This window comes from Eubalaena glacialis, chromosome 4 (assembly GCF_028564815.1).
Source record: "Eubalaena glacialis isolate mEubGla1 chromosome 4, mEubGla1.1.hap2.+ XY, whole genome shotgun sequence".
NCBI lineage: Eukaryota > Metazoa > Chordata > Mammalia > Artiodactyla > Balaenidae > Eubalaena > Eubalaena glacialis.
In genome coordinates, this window is record NC_083719.1 from 143,527,985 (window position 1) to 143,552,174 (window position 24,190).

The 24,190-nt window shown below is 35.6% G+C and overlaps 1 protein-coding gene across 1 annotated transcript in view; it reads left to right on the forward strand.

Annotated features, from left to right (window-relative positions):
• Positions 1–3,812: 3,812 nt before the first annotated feature.
• GABRA1 (gamma-aminobutyric acid type A receptor subunit alpha1) overlaps positions 3,813–24,190 on the forward strand; it is a 60,140-nt gene continuing 39,762 nt past the window's right edge. The window contains exons 1-3 of the mRNA XM_061188419.1: positions 3,813–3,886; positions 7,230–7,342; positions 19,679–19,746. Of these exons, the coding sequence (XP_061044402.1) occupies positions 3,813–3,886; positions 7,230–7,342; positions 19,679–19,746 (255 nt within the window). The remainder of the gene's footprint in view (positions 3,887–7,229; positions 7,343–19,678; positions 19,747–24,190) is intronic.

The window sequence follows — 24,190 nt, forward strand, 5'->3', positions numbered from 1 at the left end:
AATTCCCAGAGCCTCAGGTCATTTCAGTAAGCGCTCCCAGGAACACAGTACCCATCTCCTCTCTGCTACAAACACCCATTCACAAAATCTGAGGAGAGAACTACAGTCGTCCCTGATTCCTTGGAAATTTAGTTAGACTGATGTTGAAACACACCCTCCTTCCCTCAGTGTATAATTATTCGTGGGTGAAGAGCCACCAGGGAGGGTAACAGAAGAGGAAGGAGGGAAAAAAAGTAGAAGCGGGTTTTGACCTGACTTCTAAACGGCTTTCTGTTAATCTCTCGTCCCCCTCTCTCATTTTCCTAATCCCGAGGATGATGGAGTTATAGGCAAGGGAATGATTCCGGAAATGCAGATATGACTCTCAAACCTAGAAATGATCTGGGCGATTTATTTAAAGTTAAACCCTCCTCGTCCTAGGAACCCAGCACAATTCATATTTAAAGGAGGCCGTGTTTTCTCCATCACGACATAAACAAACAAACAGTTGCCTCCAAAGATGAAAAACCCGGTTCCGGAGCGCGTTCTTGCTGTCCTCTAAGCTGCAGACTGAGGGCCGGTGGAGCGCGCTCACAACCTGTGAAAGTGCCGAAGACTCTCTCAACCCCGTGGCCAATTCCCCACCGGCCAGAACTCTTCCCTACCAGCCCTCATCATTCGTGACTCTGCAAGACGCAGGGACTCAGACGTGTGTGGGAGTGCGTGTGAGGGAGACAGGCGACAGGAGAGTGCGCTTTCCACATGTGGAACCCTGCATCTCCCTGTTTCATAGCTTGCGCCCGTTCCTATGCGTGCAGTGGTTAAATATTTGATCAAAGGTGGAATAGTTATACTCATCAGTTGTATTTTTAATAGGCACGCCTTAAAATAGAGGGTTCATCAATTGAAAGCGTGAAAAGATTCTGAGTATCGTCCCTATGTCTCTAACCCTTTCTACTCTTCCCTCCCCCATATCTACTCCCCCCCCAAAAAGGAAAGCTTGCAGCAGATTGTAGAAGGATTTGAGTCTGCAGCTAGAGAGAAGGGGATTAGGGCCAGAGCGGTGCAAGTTAAATTGTGCTGCCTATAAAAAATGGGCGGATTGGTCTCCAGATCCAGAGGCTGGTACCACCTTCCTTTCTAAAATAAAATCTCTCTGGCATGAAGTCACCGCCTATTTCACATCCGGTTTGCCCTGGGACGTATTACTACTGTCTTGGTAAAGAAAAATCTTTTGTTGTATAGCTGCAGATTGGATACTGGGAAGCAAATTTGGGTGTGAAATCTTCAGCAAAGGAGCACGCAGAGTCCATGATGGCTCTGACCGCTCAGAGCGAGTGAGCTAGCGGCAGAGCGAGGACGCCCCTGCGCTGCCGGCGCGCCGGGACTCGCGGACTCGCGCTGGCTCCCAGCTCTCCACGATTTTCTCTCGCAGACTTTTCTCGGGTCTTGAGCGATCCTCTGCCCAGAGGGGGCCCGAGGTAAGTGCGGCATCGGACCGCCACACACAAGCTTTGAACGTGCCGTTTCCTTGCTGGAGGGACAGGAATGCAATAGAAAAAAAGAGAAGGAGGGAACAGGACAAGAGCCTGATCCCACAGCAGGTAGAGAGAACGAATGTTTTTCTTCCAGGGTGAAAACCGCAGCGATCTAGGAGCATTATTATTATTATTATTATTATTATTATTATTATTTTCTCCGTCTCTCTTCTTTTCTTTCGCTCTTTCTTAGGCAGATTTGAATGTATTCCGCGGGGTGGGTGGTGACATGTTGTTTTGGTCTTTTTTTGTTTTTTTGTTTTTTTGTTTGCAAGAGGGAGCTGGGGTGAGATGGGGAGGGGCGTTGGGTGCATCGTCTAAAGTTAAGACGCTGGGATAGAAAACCTATCTCAATGTTCCATCGTAGGGAAGGCACTCTTTCTTTCTGGCTGCAAAAATGCTTCTTTTCTCCTTTCCAGTGGACGCTGCTGTAATGCCGTCTGGTGTAGGGGTCTCTCTCATTCCGAACACGAAAAACTCAAGTTATCATTTGCTGTGGGTGGCATAGACATGGGTGTTCGGAGTGTGTGTTTGATGGGGCGAGGTTGAAGGTGGAAAGGGGTAAGGAGACAGCTTAGCGTTTCTTTTAAACTATTAGGTTTGCATTTGCAAGAAACTTTCTTACTCAACAACTCAAGTGCCATGATAGGTTTGTTTTTCTCTTTTTAAAATGTCAGTGGAGGACAAAAAGCTATGATATCTTGCTTTGGGGTTTTGTTTTGTTTCATTTACCCCTTTGGGAATTACCCTTTTTTATAAAGACCAACAAATATTAAAAGGGTACAAGAAGTTGTCTTTCCTTCATAACGGATGTTGAAGGTTAATAAAAGGGTGAATTATAATTATGCAAGTTAGGTGCAATATTTTAACATAAGGATATTTACCCAATATTTCTTGTCGTATTCAACTCATCTATGTCAAAAGCAGTCACTAAATTAGGGAAAAATTATGAAGCTCACAGTTCTTACCTCTAGGTCTAGACCATTTCACTCTAAACACTTTATGTTTCATTGCTTACATGCCTGTTTGGAATGGTTTTTACTGATATAAATGATCCTGGAGAGTGCGGAAAGCATTTGTGTAGATGTATTTAAAGGCATACCACATTCAACTATAGAGTACCTAATGAAAAATATGCTTTAAAAGACTTGCAATCCATTAATCACTGACCCAACTAAGGAGTACAGATTCAGGGAAGTGCTAACAAATTTTACCTTGAACATTTCTCATATTATGACTGGAATCAGTTATAGCACATTCAAATAGTGTTACCATGTCTGCTCTTTCACCAGGTAGTGCTCTGATTTTTAAGAAGTAATTACACAAATAGATTATAATTTTAAAAATTCTCTAAGCTTTCCATGCTCCTCCATTCCTCCAACATCCCACTACCAAGTCTAAATTCAACAGAGGGTGATTGATTGCACTTTACCTAAGAGGGAAAAAAGATTCCCTTTTTCATGCAAAGCAAAGCACTCCAGCTTCCATCTGTTTGAGATAAAACATTTTCTAGCAGCAACCTGGCAGAACTGAGAGGGCTTAAAAGACATGTGTGGGCACGCTTGTGTGCATTTATGTGAGTGTGGTTTGTATGTGAGAGATCAGCACATGGCTTGACTATAAAGTGTGTCCTTTAGCCTCACAGAAGCATTAGCGAGCATATTTAACGAGGCAATCACAGGCAGAGAATTACAAGCATGATTTCGGCATTCAACTGAGTGTTTCCTATGATTTTATTTTTTTAAAAAAAAGATAAATAGCAGTTGCTTCTGAAATCAAGGTGCATCCAGAATCCAAAGATGAATTCAGTCATCAAAGCATATTAACCTACCCCATCACAGCCTCCAAACATGCTGTCCCTGTTGTAGATACCAGGTGAAAATTTTCAGTGCACAGTTCAGTTGTGGGAACTCAAATCAGAAAGGTCAAATTTTTCAGATGATAACAAGAAGAGAGTAATTCAAACTATATTGTAAATATAAAACCTAGAGAAAGAACAACTCACAGTTTTTATGGTGAGCAATATTGTCACCTGAGAGAATTTCAACTTGTATTCTTTTACAGGAGAAATTTAGACACTGATATTTCTGAATGGAGAAATGGAAGTGAAAGTGGAGAATGGATGGTCCAGGTTTCCATTGCTTCCAGTGAGGTGTCATATCCCAGTGAGGTCATTTCCTGACTTCAAAGCGTTTATCTGAACTGCCTCAGTCAGCCCTAGTGGTTATAACCTGATGTTTCTTGCAAGAGACATTGATCTCTACTTGTTCTACTTTTCAGCTGCACAAGCCCGCAATGAAGAAAAGTCCGGGTCTCTCTGACTACATTTGGGGCTGGACCCTCCTTCTGAGCACATTGACTGGAAGAAGGTGGGGACCCTTTATTTTAAATCTGCATGAGAATTTCTGTAACTTTTCATTTATTCTTTCAGGGGGAAGAAAATTGTCCTTGGATGAATTCATGACTAAGGGAATTCAAAAAACTTAACTGCAATAAAATTCCAGCTCATAAAGAAGAACAATATGAAAAAATAATCAACTTATTTGTATGTTGTTAGAATACACTTAACACGCTTTTGTTAAGGAACATATTAATTCAACATTTAATTCTTAAATTGAACTTTTCACTGCTCAGTTGTAACTGAACAAAACATGTGGTTTCCTAATTTACAGAAAAAGTTACCCCAATTAATGTCAGCATACTATGTGAGTTGATTTTCCAACAAGAAAATTTCTAACCAGTTGCAAAGATCATAGAGTAACTTCTAACTATGTAGAAGTGGAAAGGTTAGAATAATATTTGTAATTTGAAAGTCATAAGTTTTTATAAATGCATGTGCATTATGTTTTGAAACTGTTATTTATATAACCAATAGAAGTAGAATATACTAGACACATATTTAAGAACGTTAGATAAAACTGAACTTCGCTATTTAAGTTTAACTACTGTGGAGACAAGTTATGAGAAAAAATGTAATAATATGATTAACCATATTCAAAATATTTGCTAATGATCCCATCAAATGTATAGACATATTATACTAGCAAAGATATAAATAACCAAATATTTCAGATTCTCCTTTATCTGCTTTTATATTTTTTTGTGTAGTCCACTCCTGTGGCCCCAAAGAAAGTCTTAGACATATTACAAAAATCTAAGATTCTCCATAATGTAATGAAAAGTGAACCCTTATGAGTTAAGGCAGAGAGATGGAATAGTCTGGAAAGATAAGGACTAAGGATTTTTTAAATTGAGAAGTTGTCTATTTTTATTGTTTGTTATTGTGTATGGTAAATAATGACCGCCAGATGAACAGAAAATGCATTACTGCCAGATACTCTTAATCTGAGGAGTTAAATGTTCTTCACCGCTCTTGAAAAATTATATGAAGTGTTGCTATTGTAATGACCTGTAGGTGGAGTTAGTGCACAATGTTTTATTATATAGTGGTTCATATGGAATCAAAATCACGTACTGTAACTGACACTTCTCAACAAATTATATATTCAGTTTAGGAAACATTACATTGGCATGAGTGTTTAATAGCAAATAAATAATCTTGATCTTTATCCTAGGGTCATTGTCTGACAATTACATAGTAAATTAGAATTAAAGATGAAGCATAACCTGATTAAGAAAAGCACATAAAAGAAAGATTATCATTCCAATTGGCAGAGCAGAACTGGTTCTCTGGGAGGGAGGGAAAAGTCTCTTTTGGCATTTGTATTCCAACGCAAACAATTGGTGAGTACAACATTTATAAAATAAAACCAGGGGGAAAAAAAGCATTTCCTGAATTTGACATAAGCTATGAAAACAAAGAGAATGCAGGTAAAGGTAGTAGATCACCCCATATTTTGGGAATCATATTAACAATCTAGTTTGCTCTGTCATGTCACCCCATCTCATCTTTTTCTCCCTTCTTATTTTAGTGATTCTTCCTTAGACTACTTGGTCAGGCTCTCTTCACAACTCAAAGTGTGTTAGCATTTCTTTTCCACCTTTATCAAGATGACCTTCCAGTATCCTTGAAAGATGCATGCATGGCAGTAGGTTTTGTGACAAGGAGTTTTTATAAATAATTGTATTCAGAAAACTGTTTTTGCTTTACTGCTATCATCTGCTAGCAAGACATCCTGGAAGACACAGCGCTCGTTGAAAATTTGATTTCAAAAACTAGTAAGATCTTTAATTCTGCCAAAGGAGAGTAAACCCTCTATCTGCACAGTATTAATGTTAAATTTAGGAGAATGGAGAACTGTTTCATAGAGGTACATTTCATATATTTCATATCATGAATAACTTTTAGTTATAATAGCTTATTAAATTAAAATTTTATCAGAAAAGTTTTGCATTTTGCCAGTATAACATTATTACCCAAACAATAGTGTTTGTTTTTGAATTGACACTTTGATTATATTTCTTGCTTCTGTCAAATCAGTGAACCCTGGTTTCAAATGTTATTACCTTTCTTAGATTGATCAGTAATATAAACACACAAGAGAGATGCCAAAAGCACATTAAATTGAAAGTATGAAAGTGATATTTTTGTGTCAGTTTTTTAGTTTACACTCTATATTCTTTTTTTTTTTTTGCTCAAGGTCAGAGCTATCATTGAAATATATCAGGAAGTGTGATCCCTCCTAAGATAGAAGACTCTTCTCTCAAAGGATTTTGGAGGTGTCATTCTAATCATTACATAAAATATGATTTAAGGAGCATAGATAATAATGTGATTGATGTAATAAATACATAATATGTGAACTGCAGTCATTATGTGGTCAAAATTCAAAGACTAGTAATGATTGGTAAGGGATAAAAACTAGACCTTCACACAGAAAGACTTAAATAGGAACAATTACCCTGATATAGAAGAATGAAAAAGTTTTAGACTAAAAGTTAAAGAAAGCTGGATTCTAGTTCAAACTCTACAAATGGCTGTGTTTTCTTAAAACGCTAATCCTGCATTAGTTTAGTAAAACCATAAATTAAGAATACTGGACCGTATCTTTTCCAAGGTATCTTTTACTTCTAAGACCAGAAATGACAAAATTCAATTAATTAGAGGTTTGAATAGACAAATTATAAAAATTGGTTCATAAACCTTAAGACGAATGGAAATTACACACTGATGTGAACATGTAATTATCCTAAGAAACAAGTTTTATCTATTTTTCTCATCTAAATACCAGAAAGAACATCAAAAACACAAAACATAGATATATATGAAGTGGATAAAAGGACGGTTGTTGGTAGGTGAAATCTTAGGATTATGCTACGTGTTAAATTAAATGAAAACAAAGCTATTAAGTATTTTGGTAGCTCAGAAATACATTTTTTTTTAATTTGGGAAGAAGTTTCCCAGATTTAGGTTTTTTACTAAAGTGCATTAATGTTCTTGCTTGCCCAGAGAAAACATTCATTACAACATTGTATACACGCTGAGAATTATAAATGTAAAGAGACAACTCATTTCCTGTAATTTTCCTTCCATAGTTAGAAATATTAGAATAAAGAGCATATCATCTATGAGAACAAATATGAGAAAATGGTAAGAATTAAACTATGACTTTTTTTTACTTTACCAGAAGAAATTTTCAAATTAAGATTCAATAGAAAGGAAGTTGGAAAATTGCGGAACGTTTTATTTGGGAAAAGGTTTTAGTAGAAATATATAATTTAGATATTGCCTCCCTTTACATTTTTTTTCAGCTATGGACAACCCTCATTACAAGATGAACTTAAAGACAACACCACTGTCTTCACTAGGATTTTGGACCGACTCCTAGATGGTTATGACAATCGCCTGAGACCAGGATTGGGAGGTGGGTAGCATTATTGTGTTTTTATTTTACAGAACAATATTAAACATTTACTATTAAACTATTGCTTCCCTCTACATGTTAAAGTAATAAGAATGGAAGCATGTAGTGTAATGACATCCTATTCTTAGTATATTAATTCAATTTTCCACGGTCATCCCATGCACATACCCATACGTAGTAGAAGGCAGATTCAAACTTCTCATAATGTCATGAAATAAATGTTACATTTACTTGACAATCAATCTTTTCCATGTATGATTTGATTTTACAAGGGAAAAAGGGGGGTAATATTATCTCTTCCAGCCCAAATACTGCATCTCTGTTTCATTAGGCATAGCTATGTTTGCATTGAATTCAAGTAGAATATCTCTGAATCTATTACTCTAAACATTTATTTTGGAATATTACATATTGATCCACTATTTTGTGTTAGATTACCCCCACCTCTACGATAAAAGGTGAATGAGATAGATGATAGTGTTTTTTTTTTTGACTGTGAATTTAAACTTAAACCCTAATTTTCTATAGTTAAAATGTATTTTTTTTTTTGTATGTCAGTTCATTGGTTTTACTAATGAATTTCTACTCAGGGAGAAGTTAGCACTTAATAATACAGTATTTATAACAATAAGAGTAAATAGTGCAAGGCATTACACACTTGTTCAAATAATCCTTGAGTAAGATAATCAACCTATCTTATTTAGTTAAACAAAGACTAATGAAGCCAAAACAAAATATTGATCTCAGAGTAAAACAAGTGAAGCAAGGAAATAAATTATTGTTCAAAGTCACATAGGAAACCAAGGATAGAATCTATGACTCCCAACTATAACTTATGCTGCACTTTCTCCAGAGCATTTGTTGAAACTATTTAATAGCAATATTTAAATTACAATGAAATGACAATATTAAGAAATTTATCTCTTCTTCATCTAGACAGCAAAGTTATGCAAAGAATAAGAAGGTTAAGAATTCAATTTTTGATTTTAAAACAGAATGGTAACATGGATTTAGGGTCTTCCTGTTAATACTCTGGGCAGTGTAATGACACAGATATGGATCATAGGTCTGTTTTGAGGCTGCCAAATGTCATTAGTGTCTCAGAGGTTTAAGGGAAACTCCTTTATCGAAGACATGACTCAGATATATGTCAAAGGTCTTACCAGGTGTCCCTTCCTTGAGAACGAATCTCAAGCATTCGTTCTAGGACACACTATACAAATTCCTCCAGGTTTGTATTCCACTTGGTTTCCTTTTACTAAGTTCTTTGAAAAAATATTAAGGAACAAAATGCATTGGTCACAAAATGGAGTGCATAAATGTGTATGTGATGTATTAATATAAGGTCTGTGTATATCTAAACCTCTGGAGTGGTTTCAGGAAAATTGTTCTTGGTTCATAAAATTTGAAATAAATTACAAAGACTGCAGGTGGGGGAGGAACATACAAAAAGAAGAAATTCAGGACAGTGATAATACCTTTTAAAAAGAAGACTTTTAAAGTACTAATGGGCACGCATCTGATTTCTTTACTTATTCTTCTTCCTTCTCCATGATATCAATCCTTAGAAAATCAGCAGAATTTTATAACACATCTAGAAAATCTTATCTTCATTCTAGTTTAGGAAATCCCATTTAATACTTTACCTTGTGAATGTGAGTATCCTCTATAAGTTCTGTGCATAGTTTTCAGTTTGTGAAACGATTTTACACACACACACACACACACACACACACACACCCCTTCTTTAATAATCAGCTGTTTGGTCGTATTGTTATTTGGAGTACAAATAACAAGCCCATGACTGCTCATTTACATTCAATTATGTGTAATAACTCTTTAATAAATGTGTATATTAACTCTTTAATCAAATATAGTGTAAGCAGGAAGCATTTCACCTACTCCTCATATGCATACCTAAGTCTTGGAGAGCCACAGACCTTGAGGATGTATAATATAGACTAAGAATGGGTCGAAAAGCTAATTTTCAAGACTCAAGATAATGGTGGATTTATTAACAAAAACAACTACATTAATTCAGGCTGCAGTTTTGGTGGAATCTACTTTATTACCTACTTAATCCCCTCAAAATAACAAAAATAGATATTTAAAGAACAGAAATAGTAGTTGGCTAAATATAGACAAGATATATACTTTTTAATTGAAATGGATATAATATGCTACAGTAATAGAGAATTCAAGTGCTCAGGAAAATCAAAAAGAATGGATAAGCTTTAATTTTTGCTAAAGATGATTTTTCTGATATTTATGATTTCTGGAAACAGTGATTTTGAGATTATGATAGACATGAAAACAAATTAAAAAGTAGCCCAAATAGTTTCCTCTATTTCTATTTTATGTATCATCCTGGAGCATACTGCAATTAAATCTGATGGATTTGAGATTTATGAAAAAACTTTAATACTACCTAATGTTTGTCATTTTTTTGGCATGCTTTTTCAGTCTTAAGGGATATAATGGCATGTGTGTATTACATATATAGCATGTGTTTACTACATATATCTCCAGAATCATTAACACGTTTAAATACATTTTGAGAATGTTTATCTGTCTTCAGAAAACATCTTAAATATTAAGCACAGATTTTAGATGTTTTATAAAACATAATCAGCTACAGAATAGAGAAAAATGTTAACACCATGATTTTTGGATGCTATAAATTGAAATTATCTAATATATATATTTCTGCAGAATTATTTAATTTTATTTCTTTATCATAGATTTCTGGTAAGCTAAGTATGACATGCATTCTAGTAGCTCTCCATTATAAAAATGGGTTTTTTTACATGATCCATTTGCTTTCAGATGTAAAAACTATGTAGAGGCAATACCTGAAAGATTATCATTAGCTTATAAGGCAGTAAAAATTTCCTCTTAGAAGGTTCATGATCACAGCTGGGATAATCTTCTCTCGCAAGAGATAGGAGCCCACTCTCTTCTTTATTGTGATAAAAGTCTGGTTTTATAAAAATAACAACATTGTGCAGAAGGCAGGGATATTTTGTTCTGAATGTCTTGAGAAAATATAGAAATGTGATAAGCTAAGACTTGAGACTAATGTAAGAAACTCTTGTACATGCAGATTCATCATGACCTGTTTTTCAGAAACACACACAGTATCCAAAAGTGTAACACGATTCTTCGGAGATGTACACCCTGGATCCGATAACTAAGAAAACAGATATATAACATGGTTCATCCAGATGATAGGAATCAGTTGCAGATATTGTAACACTATTTAAAAAGGTTATCTTTTCAGGGTCAAGAGCCATCCTCAGAAAGTAGAAAGAAAAGGGCAACATAAAGAGAGATATCCTGGAAGACACTTATCTTTTTAAATGAGATAAAAGAACTAAAAAGGATAGACTGTGTGGAATTCTAATAATATACTCTATTCAGGGATGTAAAGAGAAAAATATGTTGGCAAGTTCATATTTTAAGTATAAAATTAATGAAGAAACCTTTAAATAGACTTGAATTGAAATAGTCAGTAGTCAGAAAATACAAATCGAAACTGTCAGTGATTGTTGGATTCATTCTCATTTAATATCTCTTTCTTTGAGGGCAAGGTGTGGAGGGCTGGTTCTTCCTTGCAACCAGGGCCTGAAGAATGTTTTTGAAAAGCTCTTGCCTAAAGCATGGTCACTAGAGAAGAATAAAATGGTTGAGTGAGGGAAGGAGGTAAAATCCAGAAAAAAAAAAAAAATGGCAAGAGAAGAAAGAAAAGGTTACAGAAGAAAGGAGAGCAAAAGAGGGTACTGAAAATAAGGAGAAAGAACAGAGAAAAGGAGAGGGCTGGAGAAGGTGAAGGAGAGCAACTTAGAGAAAATGGAAAAGGCATCTGTGGTAGGAGGCTGGGTAGGCTAGGGTGTTCCTTGGTTAATCAAGATTCCTCTTTTCGCTTTAAATCAAGACCAAACCAGCCACCTTCTGAGAAAATCCATTTCCTCAAGGTTTCTCCTTATTGACTCTGAATCTAATAAACGAAAGAAGCCTGAATTTTCTCCAACTTCCTAAAAAATTACATGATGCTCCCCCTGAATTATACCTATCTGGGTAAAATTTCAGCCACCACCATTTTGGCTTTCCCTGCACTCTGGGAGAGGGAGTAAGAACAATCCAGAAACACAGATCCAAAACTACATTCTGAAGAAAGTTTTCAGATGTTTAAGAAGTAATGCCCTTCCAGTGACATCTTTCCCTTCCCTTCTGCCACATCATATATACAGGCTACATCTCTCTTTCTTTTGAAAGAGTGCACATGTGTATTCATCATGTGACAAACCCAGATGGATGGGGGGAGAAGTAAATAAGTAAATAGGTAGGTAGGAATGGAGGTAGAGAATGGGCTTTATTCCTACTAGATGCTTAACACATTTAGTTAGGATTTTCTTCTTTTTCCTATAAGTGTTATAGAATTGGGGGGTTTTTTTTGTTTGTTTTAGATTTTACTTAATTGAAGCTATCAGTTAGGTGAGTATTTGTGACTGGAATGTAGCTGGGATTTTTCTCTCAAGGTATTTTAGCACGACATACTATTTAACAAACAATCTATGCTTCAAAGCAGACTTCCTCCTTATCTTCTTAATTTTCCCAATTTTTGATTTTTTATGCCTGTATGAGACCTTTTAGACTTCATTTAGCCCAATTATTGCCAGAGATCTTAGCTTTAAGATATAAGCATCTCCAACAAGGCAAGGAGACTGGGTTGGATATGAGTGCTACTGGCAAGGTGGTATGGGCTCCTTGGGGTATTAGCTTGGGATATTGGGTTATGTTTCTTTAGGTCAAAATAAGTAAAGGTGGGACACTAAGAGTGTTCTGGGAAAAAAAAATCAGATTAACTTGTGAAATTTTGTGCAACTCTAAACTTTAGGTGACTAGACTTTGTTCTATCTCAAGATGATATCTGATATTCATGTGATCTTTTATTATGTTTTTGTATCCTGTGTGATGTTGAGATCAGAGGCAACCATTTTTTACATGTTCACCTAACTTAAAACACACATTTTGTATTTATATTAAAAAGCCAGAATTTCTAAAATTTAGAGGGCAAGATATCTGTGTCACAATGTGTTCACCTTCAATAAAATAAAAAGATTCTAAATTACTGACAATATCCCCCCCCAAATTTAAAAAGGTTAGATTTATCCAATATTTTTTTATTGCTCTTGTTACATTTTCTTTACCAGATAGTGGCTTTTTGTATCAGCTTTTGAAATTCTACTCTGGAATTCTTCTTTTCCAATTTTCTATAGGTGTATCTGGTGCTTTTAATGCAAGGTGTGGAGCAGATGCTCAGACTTTGGCATAATGCAATCTATTTCCACTGAAATACTATATCTAGACATTCTATAATTCAGTTGAATTTTAGAGAAAAAGCAGTTACCAAAAACCCAAGAGGAATTGTTAAAATGAACAGAGAACAACACCTTCTAACCTTTACTGGCTGAGAAATCCAGTCAGCTCATGAAGCCAGCTCATCTAATGAATCCAACTGAGATGCCCAGAGGAATGTTCTAGCATATTTAGAAACTTTCTGCTTCCATCTTTTCCTATTATATATAAATCATCTTGCCAAGCATTTCCTAAGATAAAATGTAGCCACTGAGATTTTGCTAAAGTTATAAAGGCCAAATTATTAGTAAACAGCTGCAGTTTATATTTTGTGCAGTTACTTTTGGACTATTCATATAGCTTCCATTTCCTATCTTGATTCTAGAACCAATGTGAAATATTAAAAAATATACATATATTTTTCTTCTGTATATGATTTTTTTTTTTGCAGCCTGAACTTGAGTTCTTTATTTGAAAAATAGTGTTTGTAGTGTTTCTGAGGTAAGAATCTCATATTTGAAAAAGAGTGTTTGTAGTGTTTCTGAGGTAAGAATCTCACTATTAATAGTCATGGACTCTGCCATTTTGAAAAACTTAAAACCAAGTCCTAAGTGGATGCCATATCCCTCCATAATATATATAATATATAATGATATTATATTATTATTCTCATATAATTAAAATTCGATAATAGGAACAGAAAGTAGGATACCTCAAAGCTACTGCAGGTTAGGCAATTTTGATCAAGACTTCTACAGACCAAAAGAAACCTATTCCTCCAACACAGCAATCACATTCTTCTCTACAGCTTTGCTCTCTCCCAGTAGAAAATGCCATGATATAAGGAGGGAAGGAGGCAAATTCTCAATCGAGATGAAATAAATGTCTCCTGGAATAAACTTTACCTTTTTTCCCCTGGGAGATTCTTGTATCATCTGAGTTCTTGGAATCTGAAAACACAAAGGACCAGGAATTGGTTAGACACCTCGAAATGTGATTTTCTACCCCATATCCAGGTTTAGTAGCTGAATATCACCAACATTAAGTTGCTCTACTTTATCAGGGAGGGGAAAATTGCCAACTATTCTAAAGAATTAAGGGAATGGAAATGAAGGACAAGGAGCAAAAAATGTTGCTCCAGGCAGACTGGCAGGGAGCTGAAACATTGTCCCATCCAGGTGTATAAACTGACGGTTATGTAGGGAGCTCAGGATATTTTCAATTTCCAAACAGGACCATTTCAAAGCGGGGTTTTAAGAAATACTTTATTATGATGACTAACGTTAGCCAATTCATTCTCCATATAGTGACTGCCTCTGTGAATTAATAGAAGCAAAGTAGCTTGAAGGAGGCAATAAACCTCCTTCATAAGTTATGAGTACACGGAACTGGGCCCAGTGAATATTATTCTGAGTTCCTCAATAGACAGCATTTCCAGTGAAAATAGGGCCAATGCCATATTAAATAAATTGTTGTAATAGGGATTCCTAAGAAAACACCACCTACAATTCTTCACTACTGATTCCCCCTTCCATTATTTTTAAAATTACGGTCACTCTTAAAATCCACTCTTCACACATCAGCTGTCTTCTTAAACTGCAAGTAACATTCCTTCACTTCATTACCCAAAGACTTCTTTTCGCATTAGAACAAAGGTCAGCTGCTTCTATAAGAAGCTCTTTAGGTGTGGCCTCTCTTTCCTCTAGAGTGTCATCTTGTACCGTGATCATCAGCATCACCAAGCTCCAGATGTACTGGACTTTCTGTTTCTTAAGTCAAGCGCATCTATTCTCACCTCAGATCTTTGCCTTATTCTTTCCTCTCCCTGAAATGTCTTTCCCTGTCTCTGTTCATCCTTGAATTTTTCTCACCTTTTAGGTTGCAGTTCAAATGTCATCTCTTCAAAGACACTCTTTCAGAACATTTATAATGATCTGACATTAACTAGTATAGTTTGTGCATATGTGTTCGTACACAACTACGTAATTCTTCCTATCTATCTACCTACCTATCTATCTATGTTTCTAACCTATTTACCTAAAATATGTTTTACCTAAGATTGTGAGATATGCTACAGAAGAAAAGGAGCAATTGCACTTTTGCTCACCAATGTATCGATATTACTATTACCTAGAACAGTGCCTTCCTGGCACATAGAAAATGCTCAGTAAACATTTGTTGACTAAATTAATGTACCCAGTAAATACATCTCAAAGTGTTTTTGGCATTACAATCTTATTTGACCCTCACTCTAATGCAATGGAGTTGGCTTTGCAGGTATTATTTCTTCATTGAAGAAGTGATGAAACAGTCTCAGGGACATTAAAGGATTGTACCTAAAGTCACACAGCTTGTTCTCTAGGAAAATCAGAGTTAAAATCCAAGTGTTTTGACTCTTAATCCAATGTGCTTATTACTCACTGTACTGCACTGCTTTTCTCATTTCTGCCTCAAGCACTAATCATCTTTTTGAATTATCACTTCAAAACATCTGTTACTTCAATACTTATCAGCAGGATATCAACATTGTAGGAAATCCCCAGTAAAAACAGATTTACTGCTGTCTAGCTGTTATAGAGGGATATAATATAGTGTGTATATATATGTATACATATATGTGTGTGTTTGTGTACATATATGTGTGTGTGCTCATATATGTTATATAAATTATATATATATGTTGTATGTAAAACATATCTTTGAAGAGTGTGCTTGTTTAAAGACTGATTTTAATTAATTTATCATCATAAACTTCATTTACATTGATGTACTGTCTTAAGATATTCTTAGTCACTGCAATAACAACCGTCACCATTATAATCTCATTTTATATAATTCCATTCTATCTTTATCCTTTGAAAACGTGAACATGTGTATTCAGTTACACTAATTTGAAAGAATCTGTTGATTTTTTTACATTGGACAGAGAAGGATTTTTGTGATGAAAATATTTGATTGAAAAAAATTATTTGCTGATTAATCTACTCTCTGAACATTTCTTCCAACTGAGTTATTTTAATTGATTTCCACTTGCATACAATTTCCTCATTACATAAGAGGTTCATTCATGTTTAACTTTGGCTAGGTGTATAATCTTCCTAGCTGAACTTCATCAGAAGTTCCTGACTCATGCTGTATGCTCTTAAATAGAATATATCGAAGCATAAAAATATTTTGACTTTTCCTCATGTGACCCGTAGAAAGGCCTTGAGTACTTTATAGGTATTTCTAGTAACACTTTAGAGTCTAATGCTAAGTCAATAAAGTCTAGTATTAGAGCACGTGATTTAAATTCTGTTTCAATGTTCCTTAAATAATAAATTATATATGTATATTATATATATATATCCCCCTACAACAGGGATTTCATGTTGGCGGGGGGGGGGGAATGACAACGTTTTTCTAGAATTGGGAAAAAATAAGGTTCCTCAGCAATTGCCCTAGCTCTCAGCCAAAGCACATAGGTATGAGCTCATCTTCCATTTAAGCCTGGTACACCTGAAGAGCACTTGATTTCAAACCACCATTTCTTTGTCAAAAAAGCAAGTTAACCATGCCTCTATTTACAGTTTGGCTGAAGCTGATTCACAACAACACTCTATCTTGAAGCTTTGCACTCCAGATTACAAACTTTCTATCTTAAAGCAGAATGACTTCACATGCCACTCACGGACTCCCTGGTGAGCTGGAGTGAAAGACACACTTTGGTCAAAGGATCCTATTCCTTGTCTCTGAGACTGTACTCAACTGAGCGAGAATGTGGTTTGAGAATAATCATTAAGTGTATATTTGAATAGAAAAAAAATATGTAAGGGAATACGTCAAGATACTAACAGTGGATTTATGTGGAAGGTGGTATTCCAGGGAATTTAAATTTTTAAAAATATTTTTCTGAAGTTTCTAAACTTATACTATGAACTTTTAAAATTTTTTATAAACAACATAATATGTTATATGGGCCTCACGCTTACCCTAAATCTTTTGTAATGTTTTAGAGTAGCATTCCCAAGTAAGTTTGGGAAACACAGGGGTAGATGATGTTGACCACGTTTATTTAAAACATGGTTTCTTAGAGACATTAGCATGCTAATGTCCAAGACAAATCTTTCGGAGGCATACGTAATAAGCAGAGTTTTACAGCAATGGAAACTTCTTGCTCCACTGCAAACTTACTAACAGCTGATGACAAATCAAAGAAAACTGTTTGGATGTGTGACAAGGAAAATATATTAGAAGGGAAAATATAGAAAGTGAGTGTTCTCCTCTTCTGATTATCTTACCCCCCCCCCAAGTTGAAGATGGAATCATCTGCTAACAATCTAAAATCAGCAGAGGGAAATAGTCCATATATTTGGCAAGTGGATAGCTCACTTCTTCAGAGCATTTTATCATGCTAGATAAAACAGATTTGTGGTGTGTATGTGTCAATCACAATCTCCCAATTTATCCCTCCCCCACCTTACCCCCTGGTAACCATAAGTTTGTTTTCTACATCTGTAACTCTATTTCTGTTTTGTAAATAAGTTTGTTTGTACCCTATTTTTTAGATTCCACATATAAGTGATATATGGTATTTGTCTTTTTCTGTCTGACTTACTTCACTCAGTATGACAATCTGTAGGTCCATCCATGTTGCTGCAAATGGCATTATTTCATTCTTTTCATGGCTGAGTAATATTCCATTGTATATATGTACCACATCTTCTTTATCCATTCCTCTATTGATGGACATTTATGTTGCTTCCATGTCCTGGCTATTGTAAATAGTGCTGCTATGAACATTGGGGTGCATGTATATTTTTGAATTATGGATTTCTCTGCTGGATTATATGGTAGCTCTATTTTTAGTTTTTTAAGGAACCTCCATACTGTTCTCCATAGTGGCTGTACCAATTTACATTGCCACCAACAGTGTAGGAGGGTTCCCTTTTCTTCACACCCTCTCCAGCATTTAAAAAAAAAAAAAAAAGAAAAGATAGGTTGCCCCTAAAACATCTGGTAAGCCAAGTTTTGTAAAGCTAGCTACCTTGGGGAGTTACCTTAAAGTGCAAAAATTATACCCTCCTCACACCCCCAAAATGGATAATAGTGATAAAGGAGTCCAAGAGAACCATCCCACACCACCAAGCACTAGCAAGTGTGCAAACTGAGATTCGTATATATTTCCCAAATGATGCATTTAATGACAGATCTCTGCTGTAAAAATAAAAATGAAAGAAAGGACATAATTTTAATTCCATAAGTGTCACTCAAATCTGTAAGATAGTCACCATAAATCTTATAGTTTATCATCTGGAGAAAACCAAAACTCAAACTTGGGAACAAAATGAGGTTTTTTGCTTGATCTAGAAGGGGACACCTTGAAAGAGAAAGACGAAAGTGAGCTCAATTAATAAGATAGATTCTAGCTTTTGTGACTAGATAGCATATATTTTCTTTTCATTATGGTTTTTAATTGAAAGTCATTCCTGACATTCTAATAAAGTGTGAGCTCTTGATGGAGTCTTAAGAAATAACAGATATTTAAACTAAGAAAAGAATCAGTCTAGTAAAAAAATATACATATGGAAAGAGAGTGTGCAATAGAGAGATGTATACATTGGGGAAGTGACTGCTGGAAGGGGTGAGAAGGGGGACTGGTGTGAGAGGCACGTGGTTATTACAGCTGAGACTTATTGCTGACAGCTGCTCTTCTTAAGCGACGCAGTTGCTGCAGGATGTTGGATGTTAAAGCTGAGGTTGGAAATGAGTTCTAAAAACACATCTCTATTCTCTTTGTCTCAAACTACCTCCTCTATTTTGAAGCATTAAACAGTAAACCCCACATAACTATTATGTCAGGGGGCTCATTTAAGCATTTTGGAGCCAGTCAAATTGTTGCGGGGGAAATGGCCTAAAAATATTAGATTGGTTATTGAGGCGACTATCTCCACCTCAAAATTATTATATCATTTGTTGAGCCAAATTTATACTGAAAGTATTAACTGTTTACAAGCCAATTGCTAAGGGATAAAATTTTTGATTTTCAAAAGAATTCTTATTGCATGTATTTGATCACCTTTTTAATGTCCTACACCAAAGATACAAATGTCCTGATAAATGACATGAATTGCTTAAAATCCTGGACTGTTATTTCCCAGAGCTGAAGTTGAAAATTACGGAGTCATCTTTTTTCATTTTCACCTCTTAACAAAGTGTTTCCTTTTATACAGGCAAAAGTTTTTTCTTTTTTTTTTTTTTTTTTGGTGAGTGACTGTATTTCCTTGAAAATATCTGTGTTGAGTTGTCACCAAACTATAATACATATGTTTTATTGGTTGAAATATATGCCTCAGAGACCAATAACATAAAATCACATTGAGCTTGAAATGGAATCTATTAAATGAACTTTTGCTGTACCGTAATATGTTCTTCTCATCCTCAAAACTGAAGAAACTTATACAGGTTGTCAGATTTTTTTTCCCAGGGAGTACTTTGGATAATTAAGTTATGATTTAGTGCCAGAAAGCAATCATTTACAAAACATACCCTTGAGTCCTTAAACAGTTACTAAAGCTCACTACAGTACACTATATACTTCCCAAGAGTAGCCTAATTACCTGGAGCATCTGGAGAGCTGTGTAAGACTATTTAAGCTCAAACCATATCCACACGCTAACATATTTTTATTATAGTATGAAATGGCTTGGTATCATTCAGGAAAGTGTGTCCATTCTTAAAGAATTCATTAAGCATCATCTGACCTCTCCATAAATATGTCTCCCAAAGTGGCATATTTAGGCTCCATTTTTCCATTGAAAGATATTCACTGTGAAATTTCATGTGTAAGCAGTAAATTATCAGGACTACACAGTGGACCAATTTTAGAAATAGCTAATCAAAGCCTATAAATTTCCCATTTGGGTGTGAGTTTGTGGTGGTGAGATCTAATAAGGGCTGTTGATAGACATTCACTGTCCCAATTTCCTGCTTCATCAGAGCGTGTAACTGAAGTGAAGACTGACATCTTCGTCACCAGTTTCGGACCCGTTTCAGACCATGATATGGTAAGTGACTGCATTTTTGGTTTTTCTGGGGTATTTTCTAAATTTAACTTTTGAAAGAAAAAATATAGATTAGGTATTTAGGAAGCAGCTCGCGATGCCTTGGCTATATCTTTGTGTCTCTCTGTGTGCATAATATGTAACATGTAATACATATAATATTTACGTAATAGAAAATACCCATTTACTTTCCAGACCAGGCCTACTTATGGTTATCAACCACTGCAGTCTTCTTTTGTTCCATCCCTGAAATTATTCCTTTGCCTTGGTTTATGTTCTGCGAGACAAGTACTGTGAATTACCTTATATTTTAGTTAGGAGGACATACTGATTGAAGAATGCTAGGTTTCTGGCTAGCCAGCGCTATTATAAAACAGCCATAAACACTGCAATTGCTGAATTATTTTTGGTTAAAAAGGAGAAATGTGTTTAAAAGCTGAGTGAATACTTGACCAGAATTAGACAGAAAATGAAATAACACCTGTGGGAAAGGTTCAGCTTCATTGCAAAAGGCAATCGTTAAATTATTACCAAGAGTGAGAATAAAATGAATACATACCTGTTCTCTCTTTTCCCAACCCAAATGAACTAACATGAATTTCTCTTCTGTCTGATGAGAGTTGGTAAATCCGTAGAGCTCTGCAGATATTGTATAATATTTCTGAACTCATAACAGCCAAGCTCCTGTATAAGCAAAAAATCATAAAGAGGCCATGAAGATACATCGTTATGGATATTTTGAAGATATATTAATTAAATACTATTTTTGAAATGCCTTTTTGTTGATACCACCTTAACATTAAAGTCTTCTGATTTCATAGTAGCTCAGATGATTCAGAATAAAAGTTACAGAAAATATCAATTTAGACCAGCATTTCCCAAAGTGTGGAAATTCACAGGGCACCCAGCTTGTCAGGGTTAAAGCTCTGACCAGTCCTGAGGTAAGGTAAACTGTTTAACCGCATTTAATCTAGTGTGTTCCAATCATATTTGTCCAAAACCCTTTCCTTCAAGTGATACTTGTTGACATTCTGTGAGTCATACGTTGGGAAATGCTGGCTTAGGATAAGAGAGGTTATGAAATGCACCAACTGTACAAATTAGAGTCAGTGGAGCATATGAGAGACAGCAGAGTGCTAGGTAAGAATACAGATCTCTGAACCAGAATGCCTGGGTTTATAATCCCAGCTCCTCCATTTATAAGAGTGTATCCTTGGGGAAGTTGCTTAATATGTCTCTGCCTCAGTTTCTTCATATGTAAAATGGGAGTAATAATAATAATACTTCATGGGGTTATCACAAGTATTAAACAAATTAATACATGAAAAGCACTTAAAAATCATTGGCGTATCATGAGCACTCAACAAATGTCAGCCATTATTACTATGTAAGAAATAGAAATATAAAAGTTAGCCATAATTGTGGATTTATTCCTCTGGCAATTCATTTTGTCATTGTGGTCAGTCTGTAGACCACTTTATTGAAATACTGTGTGATACAATTATTTTTGCTAAATTGATTACGGTCTGAGGACCTATTGTGATTCTCCCATATTGGAACTCAGTCTTCCCACCACCCTATTCTCTCATGCTACTTTTCTAATTAAGAACATTTAATAGGTCCTAGTCAAGGTTAAGATCAAATTTAAACTCCTCTTCCTGTATCCCATACAATCCATACACGATTTACCACTAGACCTCACTTGTTCCCACTATTTACTATTTAGTCATTTACGTTAGTACTACTTTCTGTGAGGCATAACACTGGGGGTTAGCAGGATTGGCTCTAGGATTCAGGCTGGCTGAATTCAAATTCATCACTAACAGCAGCATGACCTTGGGCAAATCAGTTAAGGTTGTAAGGCTCAAAGTCTCTAAAGTGGGTATATTATTATAATTACCTATCCTTGTAAGACTGTTAGGAATTTTAAATGAGATATGTAAATAATGGTCTATTGTTAGTGCTCAATAAATAGTAGTTATTATCATTTTGCCTCTGAACCCTTTATCATGCCATGCACTCTTTGTGGAAATTTCCTCTATTCTCCACCCATCTAAATTCTGTATTTCCACAAAAGCCCTAATCAGGACCCAAATGCTTGATGAAAACTTTTTTTTTAATTAATCCAATAACAAGTTAACTTTTCTTTTCTGCATTATAATCACATTTATTGACTGTAAAGTACAATTTAGCTTTTGCACACTGCTTTGTAAAGTTATTTATCTTACATAAATATCTTATTTTCCTAAAGTGATGCCAAAAAACATAAAGGCACTCTTGTTTTGCATCCCTCACAGTAACAGTGCATTGCTGTTTTACAGTAAGTGTTGAATTTCTACTTATTTGGTGAAAGGCTTAGGAGTCTATATTATCTTTTAAAAATTAAGGTCTTCTGAAACTCAGTAAATAACACCCTCTTTCTTACCTGAATCCTGAACCTTTTGAGAAATAAGGCCGCAGTGTAAGGGATATGGAAAATGAGAATATCATCTTTATTACTAATAATGATGGTATTGCAAAAGGTGGCTTATATCTGCAGACAAGTGAGTTTCCAGAGAGTAAACACCAGTCAGATTAACCCACCCCATCAGCAGGCAGTGTTGGCTTCCCTCTGTGAGGGTGTAGACTGTCCACGTAAAACTTCTAGCATAGAGGAACACAGCTGCATTTGTGAGTCTAATGGACAGCCAGCATCCAAAATGAAGAAGACAAGAGGAAGAGGCTGAGACAGGCAAGACTGATTTCTCCTTCCAAATTCTCCTGTCGAATTAAATTATTCCTCCTCTCTCCCCTCCCCAAATAGAAGAGTGTGAGATAAAGGAGAACTTTCAGAAGTTTTACACTGGTGAAGCTCTCTTCTCATAGATGGAAACACTAAGAGAGGGGATGAAGCATTACAAAGAGCACATACTGATAATGATATTACTCCTAATAATAATAATAAATAACTTTTCTCTCTCTATCTCTGGCACCTAGCATGATGTCTCACAAAGAGTAGATGCTTGATAGAAGTTGTTAGGGACAGTGCCCAAATAAAGCCATATGCATCAAAAAGTTTTCTCTTAAAAATATTTGGCATACCTTTGAGTTATTGGTTCAGATTAAGTATGATCTTAGGAACCAATGATGTCTTTTGTCTTAGACAAAAGATGCACTCTAGGATTTTGGATACACCATTAACCCTAAGATTATCATGAATCACTTTTTATTTATGGCCTTTGATCAAATATCAGGTAGGAAGAAGGGAACGGAGTCTAAACCAGTGATACTGTTTTGCCTAAAACTCTTGAACAAGACAATATTTGAATTGTTCTATCAAGGGATCAAATTAGCCATAGGTCTGCAACTGGTTTCCTAAGTGACAAGCAGAAACTGTACCTTACCACTTTGAGAAGATTAATCATTTAAACTACATTACTGGGGAATTATCTGTAAGAAAGAGCAGTATGATTTAGAGGCTATCAAAATTAAAAGGCAGAATGACAAAGCTATTTTTCAAGACATGAAATGTAGTTTTTAAACTGAGCGCTAATAAAATATCTAATTAATAATAATAACATTCAACGCTATTGAATGCTTACAATATGTTAGGCACTGTGCTAAGGGTTTTATTGATCATATTTCTTCTAATCCTCCTGCCAACATTTTAGCTAAGTGTTATTATTACCCACATTTTCCAGAGGAGAAAAGTGACCCAGCTAGGTAGCAACTTGAACTCAGCCTGTCCGTCCTTAGAGACTCCACAGCTCCCAAGGCATTTGACTTTATCTGGAATAGAAAACAAAATTAGGACAACTCCTTAACTTTATTTTAAAAACCATTAATTGGCAATCAAACCTCACATTCCCAGGGCACTAGGTTCTGACAGAAATATCCAGGCAGCACAATCATACAGCCCTGTTTTCCATAGCGCTTAAAATGTATTAAATCAAAGCACACACAGACGGTAATAAATGGTGCAAGCGGGAACGCTTCAGTACAATATTTATTTAGGAATATAACGGATGTTTTGTCCCAGTCTTCAGAAAAAGGCTCATATTCTCTAGGGTCCTACTCTATTGAACAGGGTAACTTGGAGAGAATTTTCACTCAAGTGGTGTGGGCTAGAACACTGAACCCTAAACAAAGTGTTCACCAGAGCTTCTTATTTGTTCAGGCACTTTTCTGTGGAGTCTTCTGTTTTGCCTTCTTCTTTTGTTTTGCTTAGTTATGACCACTTTCTCACTTTTTTCAGGTTTTCTGTCCTACCACCCTTCCAAAGAAATAGCACGTTTTCCATTCCCAGCTACCTAGAAATCTAATATAAATTTGTGTTGATTACAAAAAAAAAGAGGAGACAATAACTTTTAATGTTTACTGAGAACTTCTGTGTTCTAGACTAGGGGTCCCCAACCCCCGGGCAGCGGACCGATACCAGTCCGTGGCCTGTTAGGAACTGGGCCGCACA